The sequence below is a fragment of the Dermacentor variabilis genome, chromosome 6 (assembly GCF_050947875.1).
Source record: "Dermacentor variabilis isolate Ectoservices chromosome 6, ASM5094787v1, whole genome shotgun sequence".
NCBI classification, from domain to species: domain Eukaryota; kingdom Metazoa; phylum Arthropoda; class Arachnida; order Ixodida; family Ixodidae; genus Dermacentor; species Dermacentor variabilis.
The window spans coordinates 22636077-22660091 of record NC_134573.1 but is presented as its reverse complement, the minus strand read 5'-3'; the positions used below and the strand labels follow the sequence as shown (position 1 = coordinate 22660091).

The window sequence follows — 24015 nt, the reverse complement described above, 5'->3', positions numbered from 1 at the left end:
CTGCTAGGAAAGCCCACGAAGGAGCAACCCTTGTTTCTATACCTTTATCGCGGACCGACGCAGCCCAACACTTAGGCGAGCTAGCGCAGTCTTTTGACATTGGAAAAGTGGCACACACCTGAATTCACTCAACATCGATTGTATTCCCTCGATCCCTCTACGCAACTGCGGCTGTTACCAGGTCTTCCGCAAAATGAGGAAACAGTGCTGTGCCGCTTACGTTTGGGCGTCGCATTCACCAGTGCATATGGATTTTTGATTGGAATGGCTGATAGCACCGAGTGCAATGCCTGCGGTGTCGAGGAAACCATATAACACCTAATGCGCTACTGCCCATCTTTTGAAGATGAAAGGCAAGACCTCTGCAGAGCTCTCAATCAGCTAGATGGAAAGCCGTTCACCTTGAACAAGATCTTGGGACCATGGCGTCGCATATCGCAGCTACAAAAGGCCACAAAAGCGCTGCTGCGATATTTGAAAGATACCGGATTGAGTCAGTATCTGTGATCCGGACTGAGTGACCGACTGATATCCCCAGTGGACTTTCTCTTTTTTTAATCTTTCTGTCCCCCTTTCGCTTTCCCCAGTGTAGGGTAGCCAACCGGGCTCAGTCCTGGTTAACCTCCCTACCTTTCATTTATCATTTTCTCTCTCTCTTCTTAATTCATGCCCTTTCTTTAATTGCACAAAAGCTACTGCACTAAAATAGTATACTAGTACATACTTAAAAAGCACAATTTTATACTACGATAATAATCAATCATTCAAATTTTCATTGTAGTGCCCAGGAACAGCTAGAGAGCCTTTGTACTGGTGCACTTAACGAGCTTTAAGGAATGTATAATGTCATGGACCACCTTGTACAGGAATAAAAGGCGCGATTAGTTAAGACTTGAATCTAGAGGTGCGAGTTGAAGTATATTTGAGAAGGCTCAACTGTGGTTGCCAGAATGGCAAAAATGGTGCTTGAAGATAGACTTCAATTTATTCTGGATGCGTTCAATGAGGTCAGAATTAGATTTGCTCATTGCACCCCCCTCATACAGAGGCATACTCTAGTAGTTGGAGGCACACAGTAGAATTTCAGATACACAACAGGTGAGTGAGAATCATGCAATATACGGCATGCAATTCCAAGAGCGTGAAGGGCATCTTGTGTAATTATCTATGTGAAGAGAAGCTTAGCATTTTGTCGAAGTGCACACCAAGATCTTTCATTTCGTCGACCCTAAGGAGTGGAGCATCATGTAGGGTGTATCAAAATTTCCGATGGTGCATTTTGTGCATATAACTTAATGCCATAGTGTCGGAAGCATTTAAGAGTACTTATTGTTTCTGCACCAGTTTGAGAGTGAAAAAATGTCTTTTTGGAAGTCGATGCAGTGGTGAACACTGTTGACAGTCTGAAATAGTTTTAAGTTGTCGGCACACAAAGTCATGCTGTTCATTTATTAAAATGCTCTTAGCGCTGACAGAAAGCGAGGAATCCCATATCGATTCAAACACCTGACGCACTGAAGAGGATAGATATAGGTCGGCAGTTAGTAACTGCACATCCAGCACCTGATTTGTGCATGGGCAATGCTCATGCTACCTTCCGAGTGCTAGAAGAGGTACTAGACTTTAGGGAACTATTGAAGATGCTTGTGAGAATGAGCAACAGGTATGCTTCCATACGTCTTAACCCTTTCAGACACCACTTTATCCCGTTGATTGAAAAGTTGCTTTCACCACATCTCTTGCATACTCAGAATCGTAGAAAGTGTACAGCTGCAGCAAATATTAAGAATGTTCAATTGTTTAGCGAGTTTTGTCAAGTTTACAAAATTTCGACTCCATGCGAAAACTCACTACAGGAACACAAAATATGAGAACATGTACTATTTCGTGTTTTGAAAAGCTTGAAAAGCACTTATCCAGCCACTTGACAATTATGCCTGGTGCACGACATTGTAAAAAACAATGAAAGAAGTGAACCCGCTACATACAACGTACTGACACAGAGTAACAACACCCAGCCGTCTACCTTCCCACTCATTTTGTTAAAACGTTCTGCACGTTATTCAAAATTGCAGCACAGTTCCAATAATAAGTGTTTCAAGATGTATGAAACACATTTTAAATACCATTACTTTCCTCAGTGCTTTTGCTATTGATGCACGCTCCTGCTGTGCCCAATTGTGTAGATAGCGTCTCAAAGGGTTAAGCTCTGTGGAGGAAATACCATCAACACCACAAGAAAGGGAAAGTTTAAGGCAAAGTTTAAGGCACTTCATATACTTGGAAACGACGTTTTCATTCACTGTTAGCATACACTGTGCCACACTGAGAAGGAAGGTTACTAGAAGCATATTTCACACTATGTAGCAAACAGAAATGTTCTAAAGGCATCAGCAGTGTTCGAGACAACACCACTATTTTCATGAAGAAGACGTACATCTTTGGCACTCTTTTTAGAAGGGAGCCCACAAAGCTCCAGAAATATTTTGAATTATGTGTCATGCTGGCTTCAACACAATCAACGTGGTCAAAGTGATGATTCTAATAATAATAATGATAATAATAGTAATAATAATAACAATAATAATCTTAGTGGTAACTTGGCACACTAGACTAAAAAGACGGCTGATGCCTGTATGTTAGAGTATCTGATAACCAGCCATCTAGAGCAGGAATTGGCAGGATGCAGAAGACACTTCCTTCCCCTCTACGTGGACACACACTTGCTCAATAACACAGCACGGCACACACGCACACATTCGACAGGTGCACAACACACAGGAGTGCTAATTCAGTCTAGTTCCAAGGAAGGAGAATCCAAATTGCCAGGGGGGTGGAGAGAAAGCTTTGCATGCGAGATATAATCATGGAGTTGTGGTGTCGGGCCAGAGGGGCGTGATGAGGGCTCAGGCTGTGCTGACCACTTGTTCAGACGAACTGAAGAAAGATTAGTGCTGTCCAGAGAGTCGTCAAACACCCTGCAGTGTAGATTAGTGCAATGTTGCGTTGGTATTGCAGGGTGTGCTACTTGAGGGGTTTGAGGCAATCCTCGAAGGCTGGCATGAGCTTGTGACAACCGAAAAGACGGGAGTAAAGGGTGCGTATTGTCCGGCGCTGAACAAGGTTAAGTTTGTTAGCGTCGCGAGTTTGGTACGGGAACTATACTGATGAGCAGTACTCAAGTCGTGACAGAATGATAGAAGTGTAGAGTGCTCGTAAAGCCTTAGGTCATCAGGGAAGGGAGACACGGGACACAAACCCAAGAAAGGGCCGGTGCTTACATACAGTGCTGGTGACATATGCGGAAAAGTTGAGAGAACAGCTAAATGCTACACCCAGAATGGGAAGGGCCCGAACAGTCTTTATAGAAGTGCCTCCAAGGAAGAAGGTTGGACATGCAGCAGTTTCGTTGTGGCTGATACGCATGGCAGCACTTTTTACGGTGCTGCTACAAAGTTTGATCTCAGTCGTTAACCTTTACGGAATGTATTTATTGTAAGCACATATGCTGTGCATCGGCATATTGTTGTTGTGGAAGCGTTAACTTGTTAATCAAACACATTCTGCGCAGATGCATTAGTAACTTGGTTTTGAGTAGATCTTTGTCCTGACTACAATTTATAGTATCGCAGCAAGAAACATTTTAGTAGAAGCTGAAGGGATTCCAGCAGTTTAACATACTGACTTCACAAAACACTGATGACACCTTTTCACCTTCCCCACAATGCACTCACACCATCTACACTTTCCATGAGCAAAAAGTGATTTAAAAAATCAATTACAGTTTCATTGACTCAGTACTTGCTGCTTCTGAAGCGGGCATCGAAGCATTCGTGGTATACACTGCTACACGCATAGGTCTTGCATGATGCAGGTCCTGCTATGCACTGCACACAGGGCACACGTTGCAAACAGATAATTTCTTTTTGCAGTGCTCAACTATAACGACACACTGACTCAAACATGACTGCGTTGTCACGTATGCTTCAGTGTGTCAGTGTTCTTGATTGCTACTCGAGCGATTTATGCCCAACTAGCCCAAAAGACGGACGCACTAGAAAGAAGTGAGTGAATGAGTACAGTGAGCTTGTACTGAACTGGATTCACATGCCGAATAGAAGAGCGCAGTGTCAGCTGAAACAGGCGGCACGGCTGATTATGTAAGTACTTCTAATAGTACGGCTACTAGTGTATTTCGCTTTCGGAAGTTATCTTTACCACTGGAAACAGTGCAGAGCTTGCCCGTTAAACTTGAGTCAACCGACACCACACGAAACACGCCGCGGTTGCCCAACCCAACTTCCACATGGTTCATTCACCACATCACAGGTCACACGAAGTCAAGAGTGCCATATTTTAAATCACTGCAGCACCAAACGGACCTGAAAATTCATTTCCTTCGACAGGGTTTCTGAGGTGAGTTCGTTCACTCGCCAGTTACGAACTCGATGGACGCGCTAGGCTTACGCGTAACGTAAACAACATCGGCGATAGGCGAGTGTTGATTATCCAGACTTCGGAGCTCGTAAACGTGTTTCCATTCGTTTTGAGCACAACAAAATGCACATACAACAAGCACAGACGTTGCGGCAATCGTCATTCGGTTGGCTGTTTTAGCAGACGATCGTACCGAGCCCGGGGGAACCCAGTGGGCAGGTTGGATTAGGCGGCGTCGTTCCAAGTCGCTTCGGATCCACGTCGCACTGCCACAACCCACGGTCGTCGGTCGGTCGGTCGTGTCGGCCTACTATTACAACACTGTCTTTCAGGAACACTGTCGCGCGCGTCGTGCGTCCAAAAAACTCGGACGATCGTTGGTGCCGGCGCACTTCGCATCGTCGGCCATTACAGGCCTAGCAGCCGGAGGCTTCGCAGCCTCCGATTGGTTGACGCCTGCTACTCGTCGCAGCCTCTCAGTGGTGCACGCCGGCGCAGCTTCGCCGCGCGTTGGCAAACTTCTAGCATCGGCAGTACACATAATAGCTGCGCGACGTTCCGCTTCGCCGAGGTCCCGACCGACGCTTTGACGCATTTGGCTCTTCGGCGCGCGCCTAAGCTTTCCGGCGCGTGCCAGTGGTTGGGGCATTAGGCTCCACCGCGCCAGCCGTCCTGAAGAGTCCTTTAAATTCGCTAGCCAACACAAGGCATGATGGTCGCTGACGACTTTGAATGGCCTGCCATATAGGCAAGGGCGAAATTTCGCTGTAGCCCAAACGATGGCAAGGCATTCCTTTTCGGTTGTAGAATGACTGCCTTCTGCTCTTGACAACTACCGGCTAGCGTAAGCTATCACGCGTTCAATTCCGTCTTTTCTCTGGACTAGGACGGCACCGAGGCCTAGGCTGCTGGCGTCAGTGTGGATTTCGGCATTGGCGTCCTCCTCGAAGTGCGCATCTACTGGGGGCGAGTGCATGCGTCGTTCGACTTCTTCAAATGCGTCGGCCTGCGGCGTTTTCCACTTGACCTCGACATTAGATTTTGTTAGATGATTCAGCGGCTTAGCAATGCGTGAACAGTCCTAGACAAAGCGCCTATAGTAGGCACACATGCCAAGGAATCAATGCACTGCCTTCTTGGCGATGGGCTGCGGGAACTTTGCGATGGCAGTAGTCTTCTGCGGGTCGTGGTGGACTCCAGACTTGCTTATGACGTGGCCTAGGAATAGAAGCTCATCGTAAGCGAAGTGGCACGTCTCTGGCTTCAGAGTGAGCCCTGATGAATTGACGGCCTTTCGTACTGTCGCTAGCCGCCTATGGTGATCGTCGAAATTTCCTGCGAAGACGACGACGTCATCCAAGTAAATAAGACAGGTCTGCCACTCCAATCCTGCTAACACCGTGTCTATGACGCGCGGGAACGTTGCAGGCGCCAAGCACAGTCCGAATGACATGCCCTCGAGCTCATAGAAGCCGTCTGGCGTCATGAAGGTGGTCTTTTTGGTATCTCTCTCGTGTACTTCTATTTGCCAGTAGCCAGACTTGAGATCCATCGACGAGAAGTATTTTCCGTTGCAGAGCCGATCTAATGCGTCGTCAATCCGTGGAAGAGGGTATATGTCCTTCTTCGTGATCTTGTTAAGTCGACGATAATCGACGCAGAAACGTAGGGGTCCGTCCTTTTTCTTTACCAAGACTACAAGATGCCCACGGGCTTTTCGACGGCTGGATGATGTTGTCGCGCAGCATTTCGTCGACTTGTTCTCTTATAGCTTCACGTTCTCACGTCGAAACTCGGTAAGGGCTCTGGCGGAGTGGTCGAGCGCACTCTTCGGTGATTATGCGATGCTTTGCGACTGATGTTTGTCGAATCCTCGATGACGTCAAAAAGCAGCCTTTGTATCGTCGGAGCAGACTTCTGAGCTGTTGCTGCTTAATCATGGGGAGACTTTCATTTGTGTCGAAGTCTGGTTTGGGAACTATGGTGGTCGGGGTAGATGCGGCAGAATCCGAGAGGACAAACGCATTACTGGTTTCCATATCTTCCTCGATGTATGCAATCGTACTGCCCTTGTTTATGTGTTTGAGCTCCTGGCTGAAGTTCGTCAGCAACACTTTCGTGTTTCCTCCGTGCATTCGAGCGATCCCTCTTGCGACACAAATTTCACTGTCTAGCAACAGACGTTGTTCACCCTCGATGACGCCTTCTACGGCGGCAGTTGTTTTGGTGTCGACGAAAATGTACAATGCTGGAGCGGGGCGGGATGCTGACTACACTTTCAAGCGCGCTTAATGCGTGCGGACTACGAGAGCTCTCCGGCGGTATCGCTCGATTTTCCGACAGCGTTATCGACTTCGACGTCACGTAGATGATTGCGCCGTGTTTGTTCAGGAAATCCATGCCAAGAATGACGTCTCGTGACCACTGTTGGAGTATAACGAAAGTGGTAGGATAAGTCCGGTCATGAATGGTAATTCTTGCCGTGCAGATTCCAATCGCCGTGATGAGGTGTCCTCCAGTGGTCCTAATTTGAGGGCCTTGCCATGCAGTCTTAACTTTCTTCAACTGGGCGGCGATGGGTCCACTCATGACGGAGTAACCGGCTCCTGTATCTACTAAGACGGTGACTGCATGGCTGTCGAGAAGCACGTGGAGGTCAGTGGTTCTTTGTGTTGCATAACAATTAGGTCTTGGCGTCGCATCACGGCTGCGCCACGTTGGCCTGTGGTTGGTACGTGGCGTCGTCAGGTCGTCTTTCGTCGGCGTATTCTTTGCTTCCAGACTTCGTCGGGACGGCGGCGTGACGTTATGACGTGGAGGTAGTTTTTTCGGCGTCTTCTTAATAAGATCAGCATACAAAGGGGCCCTCGGACTACCCAAGGGGACGTCCACAGATCGCCTGCTAGCCTTAGAAATACACAACAAATTCGAAGAACTAAAACAAGCCACACTATTCTCCCAGAGGGAACGCTTGAACTACACTAACGCAGGACGGGCCCTACTGACAAGGGCATATGCATTTCCCCACATCCACAATTTATCAGCGAACACGTATTGCCACTACCAACGTCAACGCGAGCTCGAATAACAGTGGCCCCCATACCGAAGAACATGCACCCTGAATAAAATTAAGCAAAGCGAAAAGCACGCGCACAACGTATTAGAAAAATGTATGAAAATACTCCCACGTCCAACACAATATACACGGACGCAGCAGCGTATTCGAACGTACACTCGAACGGCAGTGATGACCAAAAGGACATCAGGAGGTACGCAGTGGCAATCGTCGACACGAAAGCACAGCAACAATTTACGGCGTCCGTCAAGGCAGCTACTCCGGCGGCTGCCGAAACTTTCGCCGTGGCAATGGCCATCGCTCACGCGGAACGCATGCAAGAGAGCGTCACCATAATAACAGACTCACAAGAAGCATGTAGCCTTTCGCTAAGGGGCCACGTGACCAAAACATGTCACTCAATAACACTGACGAAATTCGCCCATCATCATCGGAAACTATGGTGTTCAGGTCATACAGGCCTTGAGGGGAACGAACTCGCTGATTCGCTTGCCCGAGGTATTATAACCGGGCTGACTCGACTGGGATGGTCCCAGGTAGCCACTGTAACGACCCCAATCCAACGAATTCCCGGGAGATTCTCGCTCATCAGCGTGCAACCAGAAAAATACAACCTCCCCCTCACCCTCAATTCAGTCGAGAGGAAGCCGCCAGCGGGCGGAAAATTCAGACGGGAGTATACCCCCACCTTAAGTTACAGAATGCCATGTTCCCCACGCGCTACAGGCGCGACTGCCCGTGGCGAGGAGGCATACCAACATTACAACACATTAGTTGCGATTGTGAATCACACCCCTTTGAAAAAACACACCACACAATGGAGCAATGGGAGGCACAGCTAACCAGCTCAGACCTGGCGGGACAACAGTCCTTAAAAAGACAGGTCAAGCGGGTGGCCGAGGCCAGCGGGGCCTTGGACTAAAGGGTCTCCGACCACTGCACTTGAAGCGTTTGTCAATAAACGTCTCTCTCTCTCGCTCTCTCTCTCTCTCGGCGGCGGAGGATCTTTGTCAGTTCGACCAACAACAACCGCCCTTCGATCCGTTGCTGCTTTCAGTTTTCCGGATATTGGCTCACAGACCAGCCCCGGGCTGGGCCAGGGCATGGTCGGCGCTTCGACGTCAAGTGGCGGCCTGGTGACGGTGAACGGGGCGGTCGTCGAGGACTCCACTGAGTGGTGGCGAGGTTCTCGAGGTCGTTCGCCAATCTGTGGCCGCGGCGCCTCGACGACGAAACCTCGCAGTCCCATCTCCCGGTATCGGCATCGGCGGTACACGTGGCCGGCTTCTCCGCAGTGAGAACAGAGCGGGCGGTGGTAGGGGGCGGTCGCGGAGGGGGACCTTGACGGCGTGCGATGGCGGCGTATGTCATCGCTTTTGGCTGGGACTGCGGTAATTGTGGCTGCACCTCAGGAACTCCAAGCGATCGCTGCACCTCTTCTTTCAAGATGTCAGCGACCGAGGTCACTTGAGGCTGCGACGAAGGCAAGACCTTGCGCAGTTCTTCGCGCACAATGGCTCTGATGGTCTCGCGCAGATCGTCCGCGACCAGTGATTGAATTCCAGCGTAGTTGGTAGAGTTCGTGTGGTGGCTGAAATGCCGGTTCCGCATTTCGAGTGTCTTCTCAATGCTGGTGGCCTCGCGAAGGAACTCTTCTACGGTTTTCGGTGGGCTTCGTATCATTACACCGAAAGGTTCTTCCTTCACACCACGCATGACTAGGCGGACTTTCTTCTCCTCGGGCATATCCGGGTCGTCGTGGCGGAACAGGTGGCTCATTTCTTCTGTAAAGATGCAAACCTTCACGTCAGGTAGCTCCACTCGGGCGTCCAGCATAGCTTCGGCCCTTTCCTTGCGCACGACGTTCGTAAAGGTGCGCAGGAAGCCGCTACGGAACAGGTCCCATGTTGTAATGGTCGACTCCCGGTTGTCAAACCACGTACTGGCGGCGTCTTCTAAGGCGAAGTATGCATGCCGCAGCTTGTCGTCGGAGTCCCAGTTGTTGAAAGTCGCGATTCGTTCGTAGGTCTCCAGCCAGGATTCCGGGTCTTCAGTAGCTGCTCCAAGGAAGGTCGGTGCGTCCCGAGGTTATTGCAGGATAACGGGGAACGCTGAGGGAGCCTTGGGGCTGTCTTGCCAACGATCTTCTTTGTCGTCTCAGGTATAAATCCGTGCTCTGGGGGTAGTCCTTCACGTCTGCGCCTAGCACGCTGGTCTTGGGCGATGTTGGTTTTGTCCTGGGGCTTCGGGCTTGGATCGCGGCTTTGCGGGGGCGCTGGGTAAATGAACGCGCAAGCACTTCCACCAGATGTCACGTGGTAGAGACGGTGAAGAAAGCAGCCAAACTTGGAAAGATGAATCTAGCGTTTTATTGGGCGAACTTGTGCCCTCAAAAACACGGTACACTCAAGAAACGGCGACAGCGGCGAACACAGTCGGCGATGGTCGAAAATCTGATCAGCGGGTCAAGCGCGTCGGCTTTTATACATCAGTCGTTGAATGTTCCAGAGTAATCGCTGGGACCCGCGTGCCTTCCAGAAAGTTCCACATTATTCGCGTCGTGCACACATGTAATCAGATTACACAACGTTCCGTCACAGACAGCCAATGGAAGCATCGATAACATTCCAGAAACTTCCGATACATGCAGCCTCGTCCTGCGTTGTGCGATAACACTTGTTAGGCGGTGAAACGTGTCGCCCGATCAAGATTGAAAAGTACACGTTTCAATATGGAAACAGCACTGCCACTAATTTATCAGCGCATGATTCGGTTCGGAAACTGTTGCACTACATTCACAATTATTCCGGCGACAGAAATTTGCGTGCTCTGACAATCATGGCTTTAACAGCAAAATGATTTAGCACAATGGTTCCTATTATTGCAATATACACCGTATTATTCGATTGTAGTACGAGTTCTTTTTTTTCATGATTTTCGTTCCTTGAACTCGACCCTCGGTTTACATTGGAATAACAGCGATATTTAGGATTTTAAAACAAATATTCCAAATTCCGCGGTTTTAAACTTTAGGTTGGCAACGCGTACCTTTACGTCTCGATTCAATGCAAAGACACGTCGACCGAAGTACGAATTTCATTTTGTTGGAATCAGTGCCACTTTCGCAGTGCTTGTGAATGGTGTTACGGTTAGCGTGCTGCATTACCCTGCGGCCTTTTGCGCTTCCAGTACGTTCATTCGCGACGATTTGGTAACGCATAGCGTTCGGTATGACATCCGTTTCGAGAGCAGCCTACGTTTGATGGCCGAGGAGGCACTCGACGTGAACGAGTCAAATACTTTCGGATGGTTGCACCAATTGGTGGCAATTTGTAAATGCCTGTGCCGGTGACAATGGCCTCGTGCTGACCTAGTATGGCCCCCCAAATTATGGCTGGGCAGTGTCTTCCAGGATGGCTTGATGCGCGGGCGACCACATTTGGAAATAGTTTCGGTTTCACAAGACTTGTCTCGTTTTGGCACTGAACTCCTCGAAGTAAACGGCCGACGGTGCCTTTGGCACGGGTAGCGGGCTTCGCAAAGCCCATAAACATTTCTCGGGGATGCTTTCGGGTGAGCAATCGCCCAAGGAAACATCTGTTTCCTTGTTAGACGAGGATTATAAGCGAACTGGTTACCAAGTTGATCCTGCAATAAAAGCAGCCTTTTCGTTTCCATTCGTCTCGCGTTATATTCGAGGCTTTGTTTATTTTTGCTTATTTCGCGCACTCAAAAGTTGACCCTCGCGTCATAATCGCGTTGGAGTAAATGCTGTAAGTGACCTAGCCGCGGCTGTTTTCCCTGCAGGTGACGACGTTGGCCAGTGTGCCGACGCGGTTGCACCACTACGTCTCGGAAATGGAGCGCACAGGCACGCGCCTGCCCTCGGTGCGCAAGCTGAACGTGGGCGGAACGGTGCTGACGCGCTCGCTGGCCGACCGGCTGCGGGCCGCCTTCCCAGGACTGCGCTGCCTGCGCAACCTGTACGGCATGTCCGAGTCCTGCAGCGTGCTCTGCTCGCCGCCCACCGACGAGCTGGGCGCAGCGAACATTGGCTTCCCGGCGCCGATGGTCGAGCTCAAGGTCAGGAAATGTCGGCACATCTGGCATGCGGCGGATGTTCTGCTTTAGCCTTTATACAATTTTAAAAAACCGCGTGTCGATTAAAGCACAATTCTACCTATAGTGCTAGATTAAACGAAGCGGCTCGTAAAACCTACACCGGAAATCAAAACGTATGAGTGAAGAAATAGCAAATATTTTCGAACAAAGCTTTTACCTAATTTCTTTAACACAGATATTCCCATGCGAGAATAAAAGCCAGTAATTTGAGGAGACCCATCTAAGAAGAAATTTGCAAACTAGCACGAGTTTTGAGAGAATAGCGCAGAAGAATCGGAATTAAAATATACCGTTGCACTTACTTTTGCAGCGAAGTGCATTTTAATGCTTACCCTCCGTGGTTGCTTAGTGTTTATGGGCTCCTAAGCGCGAGGTCGCGTGATTGCATCCCGACCGCGGCGGCCGCATTTCAATGGGGGCGAAATGCGAAAACACCCGTGTACTTAGAGTTACGTGCACGTTAAACAACGCCCGGTGGTCCAAATTTCCGGAGTCGCCCACTACGGCGTGTCTCCCAATAAGATCGTTGTTTTGGCACGTAAAACCCCATTATTTAATTTATTTTATTCGTATTTTATTTACTAGATATTTCTCGATGGCTGTCTGGGCCGAACAATGGTATTACTGAGGTCTGAGACTGAAGTACATATCAAAGTATGCGCTAAAACACGGGCGCGAACCATTTCATTTTTGAACACGAGACTGTTATAAGCAACGCTCCTCCAAAAGTTCTCCCGTGCCAGTTCGTCACAGAAGTGACATGGCTAGAAGAGCATGTCCCTTTTCTAGTGTCCCCGCGAGGCGGCGCGACATTGTCGCTCTCTCCAGGCTTGCCGCAGCGTACAAGGTCGAACGACACGAGCGGCCGCACGAGCACGAGCTTTGCAGTCACGCGACAAGGACGACAAAATACTGCGGTGGCGCTGCAATCGAAGTAAATTGGCTTCGCAGTTGCCGCACTAGATCGACGTGCTTTTCGGGGCTCCGTGGCGACGACGAAATCATAAGTTTTCGTGCATGCTTTGAGCTTGCTTCTGTTTCTTTATTTGCTGATTTTTGCCTTTAAGTAGTAATTGGGTGGCTTTCTTTTTCTTTCCTTTTTTTGTCTCTCGTATTTCGGATGCGCGGGTGTGCTTCATGTACATTTAGTTTTGCAGGATGGTTAGAGCGTCCTTTCTTGCCACGTGCTCCAACACGTGCAGCCGGGTGGGACGTTGAGAGTTTGCAGTCTTTAAATGGTAGCTTGGAAGTGGCAAGACAAATAGTTATTGGTGGTTTTACTGTGCTTAGTTTGGTGGGAAAATGAGAATGAATGTATGAAACCACGTTTATTCCACATTAAAATGCGCAGAAGACGCTGCGGTGGAAAGAGTAGGGGTGTTATTGCAAAAGGGGAAGGGTAAGGCTGACTCCGTTTTATTAATAAACGTCCTGGAGGCAGCCAAGTGGGGGCCGCATGACGCTTGTGGCTGTCGCGGAGCCGATCGCGGATGGGCGGGGAAAATGAGAGCGTGGCCGCGTGGTTGAGCGCGTGCGAGAGCGTGTCATAGCTTCGGTCTCCGCGGCATTGACTGCTTTTGAAACAGTGGTGAGAGTTGCTTTGCGACATTTTGATGATTTCGATCCTGTGCGTATCGGTTTTTGCTAAAAGGCACGCGCTCTGCATTGATATAATATTATAGTATTTGCATCAGTAGTAGCATTATTATAGTATTGTAGTATTTGCAAAAGCCCATGCAATACATGGCGAGAAAGACGGGAAAGCAAGCAGTGCGCGGGCGGTCCCTCAAATCAGATGAGGAGACGGATGAGAATGGAGAGGGCATCGAATCAACCGGCACACAATGTGATGTCGATACTAGGCTGCAGAAAATCGAGGCTTTCCAGTAAGAGCAGGCGCAAACAGGTGCAAGAGCTCAAAAATGAGCTAAACAGGGAGCGTGATGAACGGAAGCTAGTTGAAAAGAGACTTGAAGCAGCCGAGGAAAAGCTGAACAGGGCCCCCATTGTGAACCAGAATGTGCGTGAGAATAGAACGCAGACCCCCGACGCGAGAGGCAAGGGAGTTTCAGCAAAGTACGCGGAATGCATGCAGCGTGAAGAAGGGTTAGATGGAAAGAGCGGCAACTACCTTGATGCCGCCACGCGGAAAAAGCAGGAGCCCAGGGGACAATGTTCCTTGTCGAGTCCGAATCACGCGGAAAAGGACAAAGGGAAATAGGGCGAGGTAGGAGAAAGTGAAAGGGTGATTACCGCCGGCGACTCAAACCTGGCTGAGTGCTCAAAAACAATTGTGGAGAGGGTGAAAGGCAACAAAAGAGTGGCGGTAGGGACATTTCCAAGGCGGACACTTAGTCCTGTCATGGAGCGAGCAAAAGAAAAGCTCGCTGAAAATGCTCACGTGCACAACCTTGTCATAGTAGCAGATGGGCTAAATGACGTCCTAAAGAGGAAAGGGCCTGTGGTATTGACTGAAGGTGGAAGCCAGACTCCTGCCGTCCCGAAGTAAAAAGCCGTTAACATATACAACCAATATATATAATGAAGAACAGAAGAGCCCCCTGGGGAATAAAGAACTGAAATGAATAACGAAACTGAATATAACAGGGCCAGGACTCGCCCAGCGCTTGGCGAAGGGGGTGGACGACTTGCGCGAGCTATCCTCTCAGGTGCAGATCGTGGTGTGCACGGTGCCGGAGGTGCCTGTACGTGACAGTCACGTACGAAGAGCCGTAGTGGCTGCTAATGAGGCAATATGGAAAATGAGCCGAGAGAAAGGCTTCGAGGTTGTCGAAGTAAGCAGGGAAGTGAGAAGTTGTGGTGGTTTGAAACGAGACGGGATCCACTTCAATTAGAGGCTGGCACGAGAAGTGGGCTGGCGACTTGGTGGTCGCGCTGTTGCTTATTTTAGGGGGCCCGCGGGCTCTCAGGAGGCCAGAGCAGATAGTAACGAAGAAGGTCCCCTAGGGGAACATCAGAAGAGCATCGCCATCGATAAAGAAAAAGGAGGAAAGCAAGAAAAAGAGCTCGCCATGCAATAGGCTACAAAACATTCAGGGCGGCAGCAGAAAGGAAAAGTGGGCAGAGATTGAGGAGCAGTTGCCTACAGAACAAATAGGCGTTTGTGCGGTCACAGAAACGCACCTTAGAGACTCAGAAGAGCCGCCAGTTATTGAGAATTATGTTTGGGAAGGGGGTGCAACAGAACTAAGTCGGAAAGAAAGAGAGGGGGAGTCGGAATGCTCATTTACGAGGGAGCCAAATGGACAAGAGTAAATTCACAATGCCAAGAGCATCTTTGGTTATCACGTACAATGAGTGGGAAAAAATCTTGGCGGGGCGTTACGTATTTGTGGACCTGAAAAAATTGCACAGAGAAGAATAAAGAGTTAGTGGAATGCATAAGCGCTGATATTAAGAGTTTCGGGAATGGTGTCGAAATTGTCCTATTAGGTGACATGAATGCCCACATACAGGATTTAGATGGCTATACCGACAATAACGGGAAGTCAATGCTAGACCTTAGTGAGCAACATAACCTCGTTATCGTGAATACAGGGCCTAAGTGTGAAGGACAGATCACGTGGGAAGTGCGAAACCGACAATCGACCATTCATTACTGTCTGGTGACAGAAGAAATTCATGATAAGTTGAGCAAAATGGTTATCGATGAGGTAGTGTTTAGCAGCATAGGGAGTGACCATAAACGCATCATTTTGAAAATGGGATTGGTAGTTGGGAAAGAGAGCAAGGAGAGCAAAATGGCCAGTCAAAATTTGAACACTGAACAAATAGCAAATCTAGTCACTAGAGTTGAGGAAGAACTTGGCAAATGGCAAAGTAAAGAGTGGGAATATGGTGAGCTTGTAAGTGTAATAACTACAGAAATAGGGAAAGAAAAACAACATGTTCGTTGGAAAAGAAAAAAGAAACCGAAAAGCTGGTGGAACAAGGAGATACGAGAAGCGATCGCCGAACGATAGAAAGCATCTAGAGACCACAGGCGGGCAAAAAAGGCGCAGTTACCGCCGGATTAAGTAACCAGTAAATGGGAAATATACCGGAAGAAAAATCTACGGTTCATAGACTAGTGCAAGCAAAATGAAAAGGTAAAAGTGAACGTTGGTTGTCAGAAATACGTCAGAAAAAGAAGGCCGCACGTAGAATATTTTCGAAAGACATAAATCTATTAGGCAGGAAGTCAACAACAATACAAGAACATACCCTAGACGAAGGTGAAAACAGACTGGAAGGAGAAGCGGCAATAAATGACATCCGAAAAATAACAGCCGAATCTTTCCAAGCCAATGACGAGGTTGTATTTGAAGACAAAAAGAGCATGAAAGAGATCCAAGTGGAAAAGGAGCTGGTGCTGACAAATTTCCACTGGAAGAAAGCGGAAGAGAAAATTCCGAAGCACACAGACACGCGGCAAGGTGCCGTTCCCGTTAGGCTGAACAATGAACTCGGACAAAAAAGTAAGGAAGCTCTGGTGAAAGCAGTGGAAAAAACTTTAAAAGATAGACGAACACCAGACAGTTGTCGACAAAGTATAATGAATTTAATTTATAAAGGTAATGGGGAGAAAGATAGAATTCACTCGTATAGACCGTTGACCATTACATAGGTAATATACAGGGTAGCAATGCAGGAAATCAAATTAAAGTTTCAAGCATGGGCAGAGAATAATGGAATTTTGGGAGAACTTCAATATGGCTTCAGAATAGGCAGGCGCTTAAATGATAACTTATTTGTTCTTACTCAGTGTATTGAAATATCAAAAGTAGAAAGCACACCGTTATATATGGCCTTTTTAGACATTACAGGAGCCTATGACAACGCAGACCGCAACATTATATGGGATATTCTTGAAGGGCAAGGCTGAGGTGACGATTGTCTACAGCTTTGGAGCGAGATTTATCTATAAAATACCGTTTGCGTTGAATGGGAAGCGATGAGGAGCGAATGGGAAGTTCATATCAACAAGGGACTGAGGCAGGGGTGCCCTTTAACCCCGCTGCTCTTTCTGATGTACATAGTGAGGATGGTGAGGGCGCTAGGAGCAAGTAATATCGGGTTTAATCTCTCATACAAACAGGTGGGTACAGTAATAGAGCAGCAGCTGCCAGGTTGATTTTATGCGGACGACATTGTGTTGCTAGCTAACAAGCAAAGTGATTTGCAACGTCTGGCTAATATCTGTGGGCAGGAAGGCAACAATTTAGGTTTGAAATTTAGCGTTAGAAAATCAGGTGTTATGACATTCAATGAAAAGTGGAGATACAGCGTCAGGGAATACCTCAGGTAACAGAATATAAATATCTTGGTATATGGATAAACGAAGGCAATAGATACATGGAAACACAGTGAAGTACAATAACAGTGAAGGGGAAGAGAAATGCAGCCATAATGAAGTACAGAGCTCTATGGGGATACAATAGGTACGAGGTCCTCCGAGGTATGTGGAAAGGGGTAATGGTTCCAGGACTTTCTTTTGGAAATGCGGTTGTTTGCTTTAAATCAGGAATACAATCAGGACTCGACAGGAACCAAAGGTCAGTGGGTCGCCTCGCATTGGGCGCTCACAGGAAGACTACAAATGAAGCTTTGCAGGGTGATATGGGCTGAACTAGTTTTGAAGTGAGGGAAGCTCCCAGTAAAATTGAGTGTGAAGAACGGCTGAGGAATATGGAAGAAAGTAAATGGGCTGGGAGAGTGTTCAGGTATCTGTACAGGAAGAGCACTGATTCACACTGGAGGAAAAGAACTAGGAAGCTTACCAGCAAGAATGCGGCCTGTAGGGTGCGCAACACAGCAACAAAGAAGGTCAAGCGGAAAGTCACAGAGGCTGAAATAATCTCATGGGTGGCGTCTATGAAAAAAAAAAACCTGCCATGAGTAACTACTCAGGAGGAAAAAAACGAAATCAGGAAAGAAACAATTAATGACAACTCAAAGGGGAGCTCATTACTTTTCGAAGCGAGATCGGTATGCCTTAGAACACGCACCAATAAAGCGAGATATAAGAAGGAAGAAGAAGCGCTTGCTTGCTGCGGTAAAGCTAGGAAAACGATGGAGTATGTTTTATTAGTATGTGAAGACGTCTACCCAGCGGTCGATTTAGGCACCACTGGCCTCATTGAAGCCCTTGGGTTCAGCAGGAGCAGTGGAAAAATAAACATGTCCGCAATAGGCATTAGTAAGAGGAAATTGGAGGATTGGTGGAAGAAGAGCAGGGAAACGACAAAAAACGGAGACGTACAAAAGCACAGTTCGAAATAGGGGATCAGAAAATTTGGGTGTGGTACTTCATAGTGCTGTTTTTTTTTTCATTTTTCTTTTCATTCTTTAACCTAGGTAGAACATTAGGCAGTATGATAGCAAGAGCTTGGAGGCGCAACCCATCGCCCCGTTCCAAAGAGCACGCTCATAACATCCATCCATCCATCCATCCATCCATCGATCCATCCATCCATCCATCCATCCATCCACCCACCCATCCATCCATCCATCCATTCATTGGGCCGCACCAAGGTCGCGCTGTTGGAAAATGCTGGCGATTCTGTTCGGTGGGGGCGGGCCACTCGTACTCTTCGCGTGCTGCCATTTGCCATCAGGCCGCTCAAATCATGTTCCTAATTACACGTGACGTGTACTTGCGTCATAAGAATACATTCCTTTCTTTGATTCTTTTTTGTGCCGCGCTGTGAATGCGGGTGCATTGCGGCCACAGTGTCGGCTTTCGTTCTGCTATGTCATTGTAGTTTTCTTGGAGTAAAATTATTTTGCTTGTTCTACAAGCAGCATATGTCTCTCCTGTGTATTCATGTGCACATGGTTTTCCATGAGTACGTTTTGCGAAACGATATGACTAAAAAGAAACTGTAGGCTCGCTGCTTACCGCTTGACAAATATAACATATCCTATAATAAGATAACTAACATAAACAACTTAACATAAATATAAGATATAACCCACGCAGCGCCCTGCTCCCCTGTTCTCGCATTAATTCAGAATTGAATTTTGGCATTATGCCTGCCAAAGCAATAATTTAAATATAAGGCACAACGTATTCAGCGACTCGGGAATAATTTTCGCCATTTGGTCTTCTCTAACGTGCACCGAATACTCTGTCGGCGGTACTTTCTTGCACTTTGGCCCCGCCGTAATGCGGCCGCCGCGGGGAGATTCAATCCCGCGCCCTTGGGCTTCGTAGCGCAACGCGCTCGCCACCGCGGCTGGTCTTCTCAAATTGACGTGAAATATGGGTTATATCGCCATAACGCTTGCGTGAGCAAGCACGGCAGCAGTAGCGTGCGAAGTTACCTTAGTGCGGTCTATCGCTTCAACGCAAGAGCGGCGAGTACACAGCGCGCACACAAAGGTATGGGCGGTCTGCAGATACCTTTAAAGATACGGTGCGCGACCACGTGTGGCCATGCAATGTACGCAATTTTTGGCACAGGCGCGCACCCCCCTGCCGCCTCCCGCTCAACCTCCCCGCTTTCCTCCATATAGACAGTATTCACGTACGTCATGCAAGGATACTCCGCGACTTCCGGTTTACGGCGGCGGCATGTTGGGGAACCTATAGGCCTCTGCGCGCGCCTGTCGATAATATTCCCCAAGATGGCGAAAGGCAGCGAAAGCAAACGACAGCAGCGGATGTGACGTCATGTGCATACTATGTATATGGCGCCCGAAATTGAGCCGCGATCGTCAGCTTCCCTCGCGTGATTTCGCACGCACATACAGCATACGACGCGCGGTTTGTCGCCCTTAAACTTTATACACTACATCACGGCGATACCAAAAATACGCCTGGAGTGTGTATGTAATTGCTATTGCCATAAAACAGGTTACGCTCATTTTATATTTCAAACCTGCATGTAATGCCGTTCACAACTGTAGGGCGTTCCCAACTTTACGTCAGCAAAAATGAGCAGCTTTTATATATAAACGGTTGCTTGCAGGTATCCCGTGCACCACATTACAACGAAAATAACAAAGAATTTAAAGGAACAGCATGCCTCGCATACATGTAGTTATATATGCCCATTTAATTTGCTTGTGGAAAGATATATGTGTGCTAAAACATGCACCATTCAGTTTTAATGGGATGAAAACATGGTGAGGCTGCCCAGAATTCCTTTTTTTGCCCTAATTGAATTGGCAGATTTACAGGCCCAGCGTAACGGTGCGTTTATATTGATTGGCAGTTGGGGACGTATTATGCAGCAATTATCAACCGCCTTGCGTCAATTCGCTGAGGAACTGGTGCGCCTCTGCGCAACAGCCGCCACTCTCCAGCAGCATAACCATTCGGAACAGTGCTCTCTTGCATTGGTCAATCGCCCTCAAGAATTCAAAGTCCTGTTATGCGTTGCATTCGAAAAGAAACGTATGTTGGATTATACTTTATAGTGAATTCTGGAATCGAATGGTGATTTGAATAGCAATTCAATAGCCCTCGTTGAGACTTGCATGTTTTGGGCTTCATTTCACCTGCTGGCACAATGAAGGAGATTGCCAGACCAGCCATGCGGATTACACTGGTTTCTACCTCTCAGTCTCCCCGATTCAGTTTGAGTACATGTAGGTAATATCATCTCAATAGCACTGTTGCTCATATTAGAAGCGTTGAATCATTGCCGTGATTAATTCTCCAGGAGCCCATTGCACACGTGGGGCCTATTCCATCTAGAGTGTACTAGGATGGTTGCAGACTCTAGCTCCATCCATTATGAGACTCCAGCCACAGGCCACCGGTCGAAACCACCGTGCGCGCTGCCACGAACACGCACGGCACCATCACGAAGAAAGGTGTGCTGGCGGCGTGTTTTTTACGACAAACGCGCTTATTCCGGTAGCGATTTCTCACTTTTGCAAGTAATGCACCTGGCATCTCATACTTTTTTCATTATATATATATATATATATATATATATATATATATATATATATATATATATATATATATATATATATATATATATTGTAACAGGCGTGTTCTTCTGAGCAGCATGGGCACGACGTCTGGGGAAGGGTCACAAACACAAGGCCACCACAGCCCGAAATACCGGCACCAACGAACGTGAACTTCTTGCTCGGTGCTTGCACAGGACTGGCGCCGAAGGGCTCCTGTATAACACTCCCTCCCCGGGTAGAAAGGAGGCGACCTGGCGATCTAGGCAAAAGACAGCACGTGTGGCTAGTAGCACAGTTTAAGCCGTGCGACATGAACTATTTCGCGCCCTCCGAAACGATTGTCGGTCGCTGTCTAGACCGGCTCGATGACATAGTTCACGGGCGACGTTTGCTCTAAGACACTGGTATTTGGACAAGAGCTTGGTAGAAAAGCCGGGAGTGGTGGATGGACCCCATATCCAAACCAGCGTTCCGGGGGAATAGTGGGCTGTAGATGCAGAGGCGTCATGTCGAGATTTTTGACGGCACTGGTCTTGCGTGGTAAGCGAACGTGCGAGTTGACGGCATTCTTCTGCATAAGCAGCCGCTTCACAAATGGGTTTCGCTTCAGAAACGTCAGGTCGGTATGGCAGAATTGTCTCTACGCAGTATGAGGGTTCACTTCCGTAGAGAAGAAACAAAGGTGAGAAACAAGTGGTAGCTTGGGTGGCAGAGTTATAAGCGTAGGTTATGAGTGGAAGTACCCGGACCCAATTCGTGTGATCGTCGGACACGTACATCATGTGCAGCATGTCGGCAAGGGTACGATTGGAACGTTCCGTCATGCCGTTAGTTTGAGGATGGTAGGCCGAGGCGTTCCGATTTGCAATCTGAGATTCCTTTAGGAGGGCTTCGATAACGTTTGAGAGAAACACGCGGCCACGCACGCTTAGCAATTCACGTGGTGGAGCATGTCGCAGAATGACGTCATGAAGGAGGAAGTAAGCAACGTCTTGTGCGGTCACAGTTGGCAGCGTGGATGTTTCAGCATATCATGTGAGATGGTCAACGGCGACAATGACCCACTAGTTGCCATCAGGAGTGTTCAGTAGGGGCCCGAAAAGATCGACTCCAGCGCGGTCCAGTGGTCGGGCAGGGCAATGGCAATGGCGTAGCGATGCATGCCGTGCCAGATGTGCCAGCGTATCCACATTGGAGTTCATCGTGGGAAACGCTGCAAATGTCCGAGAGCAGATGACGAGGAAAAACAAGGAGCCATATGCGGCAGTCGGTTAAGTAATTGCGAAGGTAGAACAAGCCTCCGCGAACGGCAAAGTGTGGAGCTTGACGACGAGGGGAGCGCGAGGGCGAGTAAGGTGAAGATTGAGATATATGGTGAAGCTATCCACACAGAGCACGTTCCACGCTACGAGTCGTCGACGCACCTGGACTCTGCCCCCAAAGCACGCTATTCTCAAAAAACGGTGGCGCTACCGCCCGCACCAGCCACTTACGCAGTTGCAGCCAGAGCAGAACGCCGCCCTCCACGCTTACATCCCCCTGTGCCTCGCCACGTTGCATGCCTCGCGCACGACGGAAGACGGCGCGCTTCCTCCCCGCTCTCCTCCTCCTTTTCGCGCGAGTCAGATTCAGCCGCCGCTCGTCGGCTTTCCTCGCACACTTTCTCTTGCACATACAGCTAGGGCACGCGGCGACGGTGTTATCGTCCATGAACGTTATAGGGAGCACATGACGATAACGACTCCGACGTAGGAAAAACGTCTGGAGTGTCCGTATAACTGCTATCGCAATAAAACAGAGTTCTTCAATGACCCGGGTATAGCCACGACATGTAGCCTAACCATGTCGAGTTCCATCCGAATACCTCACCGCAGCAACTCGGCGGCCAACCGTCATGGTGGCTACTGCGCCGAAAGGAGGAAAAGGCCTGAATAATACCACGTGATGCCTCTCAACCAATTCGGAGACGCAGATCTTCTCCCCTGCCTCCTTTCATGCTCATCGCAGCAGCTGCGGAGGCAAGATAACGCTATGTTACTACCTTTAGTTTTATTCAGGGGGCTCAATTAACAGCTGAGAGCAGCGCCGTACGATTGAGAAGAGGTAAGGAGTAGAAGAACTTATTTTTAGTGTACTGGCGCTAGGCCTTTCAATCTGGCGAAAAGCCGTTGTGTGTCTGTCCGTGCGCTGCGCGACCATGAAGGGCCAATAGCAGCATCGCATGGCGGAGATGAGGCAAGGAGTACCTACGGTATATTGATTTGTTGAAGGAATTTTATGTCAATGACTATTACTTCAACTTACATGCCATATCAATGCTGCTCTAGGCAGGATTATTGTCATAATGTTTCCCTGGAAGTCGTCACTAAAAAGTACGTGGCGCCGTTCAAAATTCGGTGAACATCCTCTGTGTGCAAACTGCTGTCGTGCAACCCGCGTTATCGTTATTCTCTTTGTCATGCTTGTCTAGCCTGCTTTCTTGTGATGCTTAATGTCCTCTCAATTTCCCTGTAAGGATATTTAATTTTTAACAGTTTGATGAACCTACTGCATGTATTGGTCAAGTTGGGCCACGATTCGTGAAGTAATGATAACATAAGTAGAATGTATCTGGCCCAATGATTCGAGTAATAAATTCTCGGTTGGAAGGTCAACCGCAGGTAGAATAACCATACTCGTAAACCATAGGACTTTCATGACACTGTCCGTAGGTGCTGGACCTCGAGACAGGAAAGAAACTCGGACCACATCAAAATGGGGAGCTGTACTTCAGGGTTCCCAGCGTCATGAGCGGCTACTACAAGCATCCCGAATTGACAGCCGCATTTATGGATAAAGATGGCTGGTGCAAGTCCGGTAAGTTGCTTTTCTTCATTTTTATTAGCCGAAACACGTTAAATGTACTAATAATTGAGAGGCGCATCTTTCTGTTGGGCGGGCGGGTATGCGAATTTGGGAAACGTTTTGCCGCCAGCAGACAAGGACAAAAAGGGAGATATAGATGCCACGGTGCAGTAACAGAATATTCTCGAGAAAATTCATGCAATTTACACCACGTGCAACCACGACACTTCTGGGAAAAACGTCATACTGCTCCTTCCAAAAAAAGGCCATCTAGTTATCAAGCAGGTTGCCAGAGGCAGTGCTAGCGGACATTTGACCGCAAGCAGTTTCACCACAGTTTGCAGCAATGTTTGTGGGGTACGGACGTATTGATACACGGTTGCGTGGCAGCAAGCAAAATATATATTTTTTGTATATGCTTTGGGCTTATATCTGTTTTATAGATGTGCCGGGGAATTTTGACCTTCAAGTACTGAGTAGAAGCAACAAGGCTATCCGCCATTTGTGTTTTTATTTCTTTGTGTCCGCGTGTGTGATCCGCGTATGCTTCTTTTGCAGGATAGCCAGATTGTCCTTTCATGCCATGTGTTGCAACACGTGCAACCGTG

General features: G+C 48.3%; 1 protein-coding gene across 1 annotated transcript in view; it reads left to right on the top strand.

The window, feature by feature from the left end:
- The window catches only part of LOC142584098 (luciferin 4-monooxygenase-like), a 136059-nt gene that overhangs the window by 78208 nt on the left and 33836 nt on the right, over nt 1-24015 (top strand). The window contains exons 3-4 of the mRNA XM_075694271.1: nt 11321-11596; nt 23275-23419. Of these exons, the coding sequence (XP_075550386.1) occupies nt 11321-11596; nt 23275-23419 (421 nt within the window). The remainder of the gene's footprint in view (nt 1-11320; nt 11597-23274; nt 23420-24015) is intronic.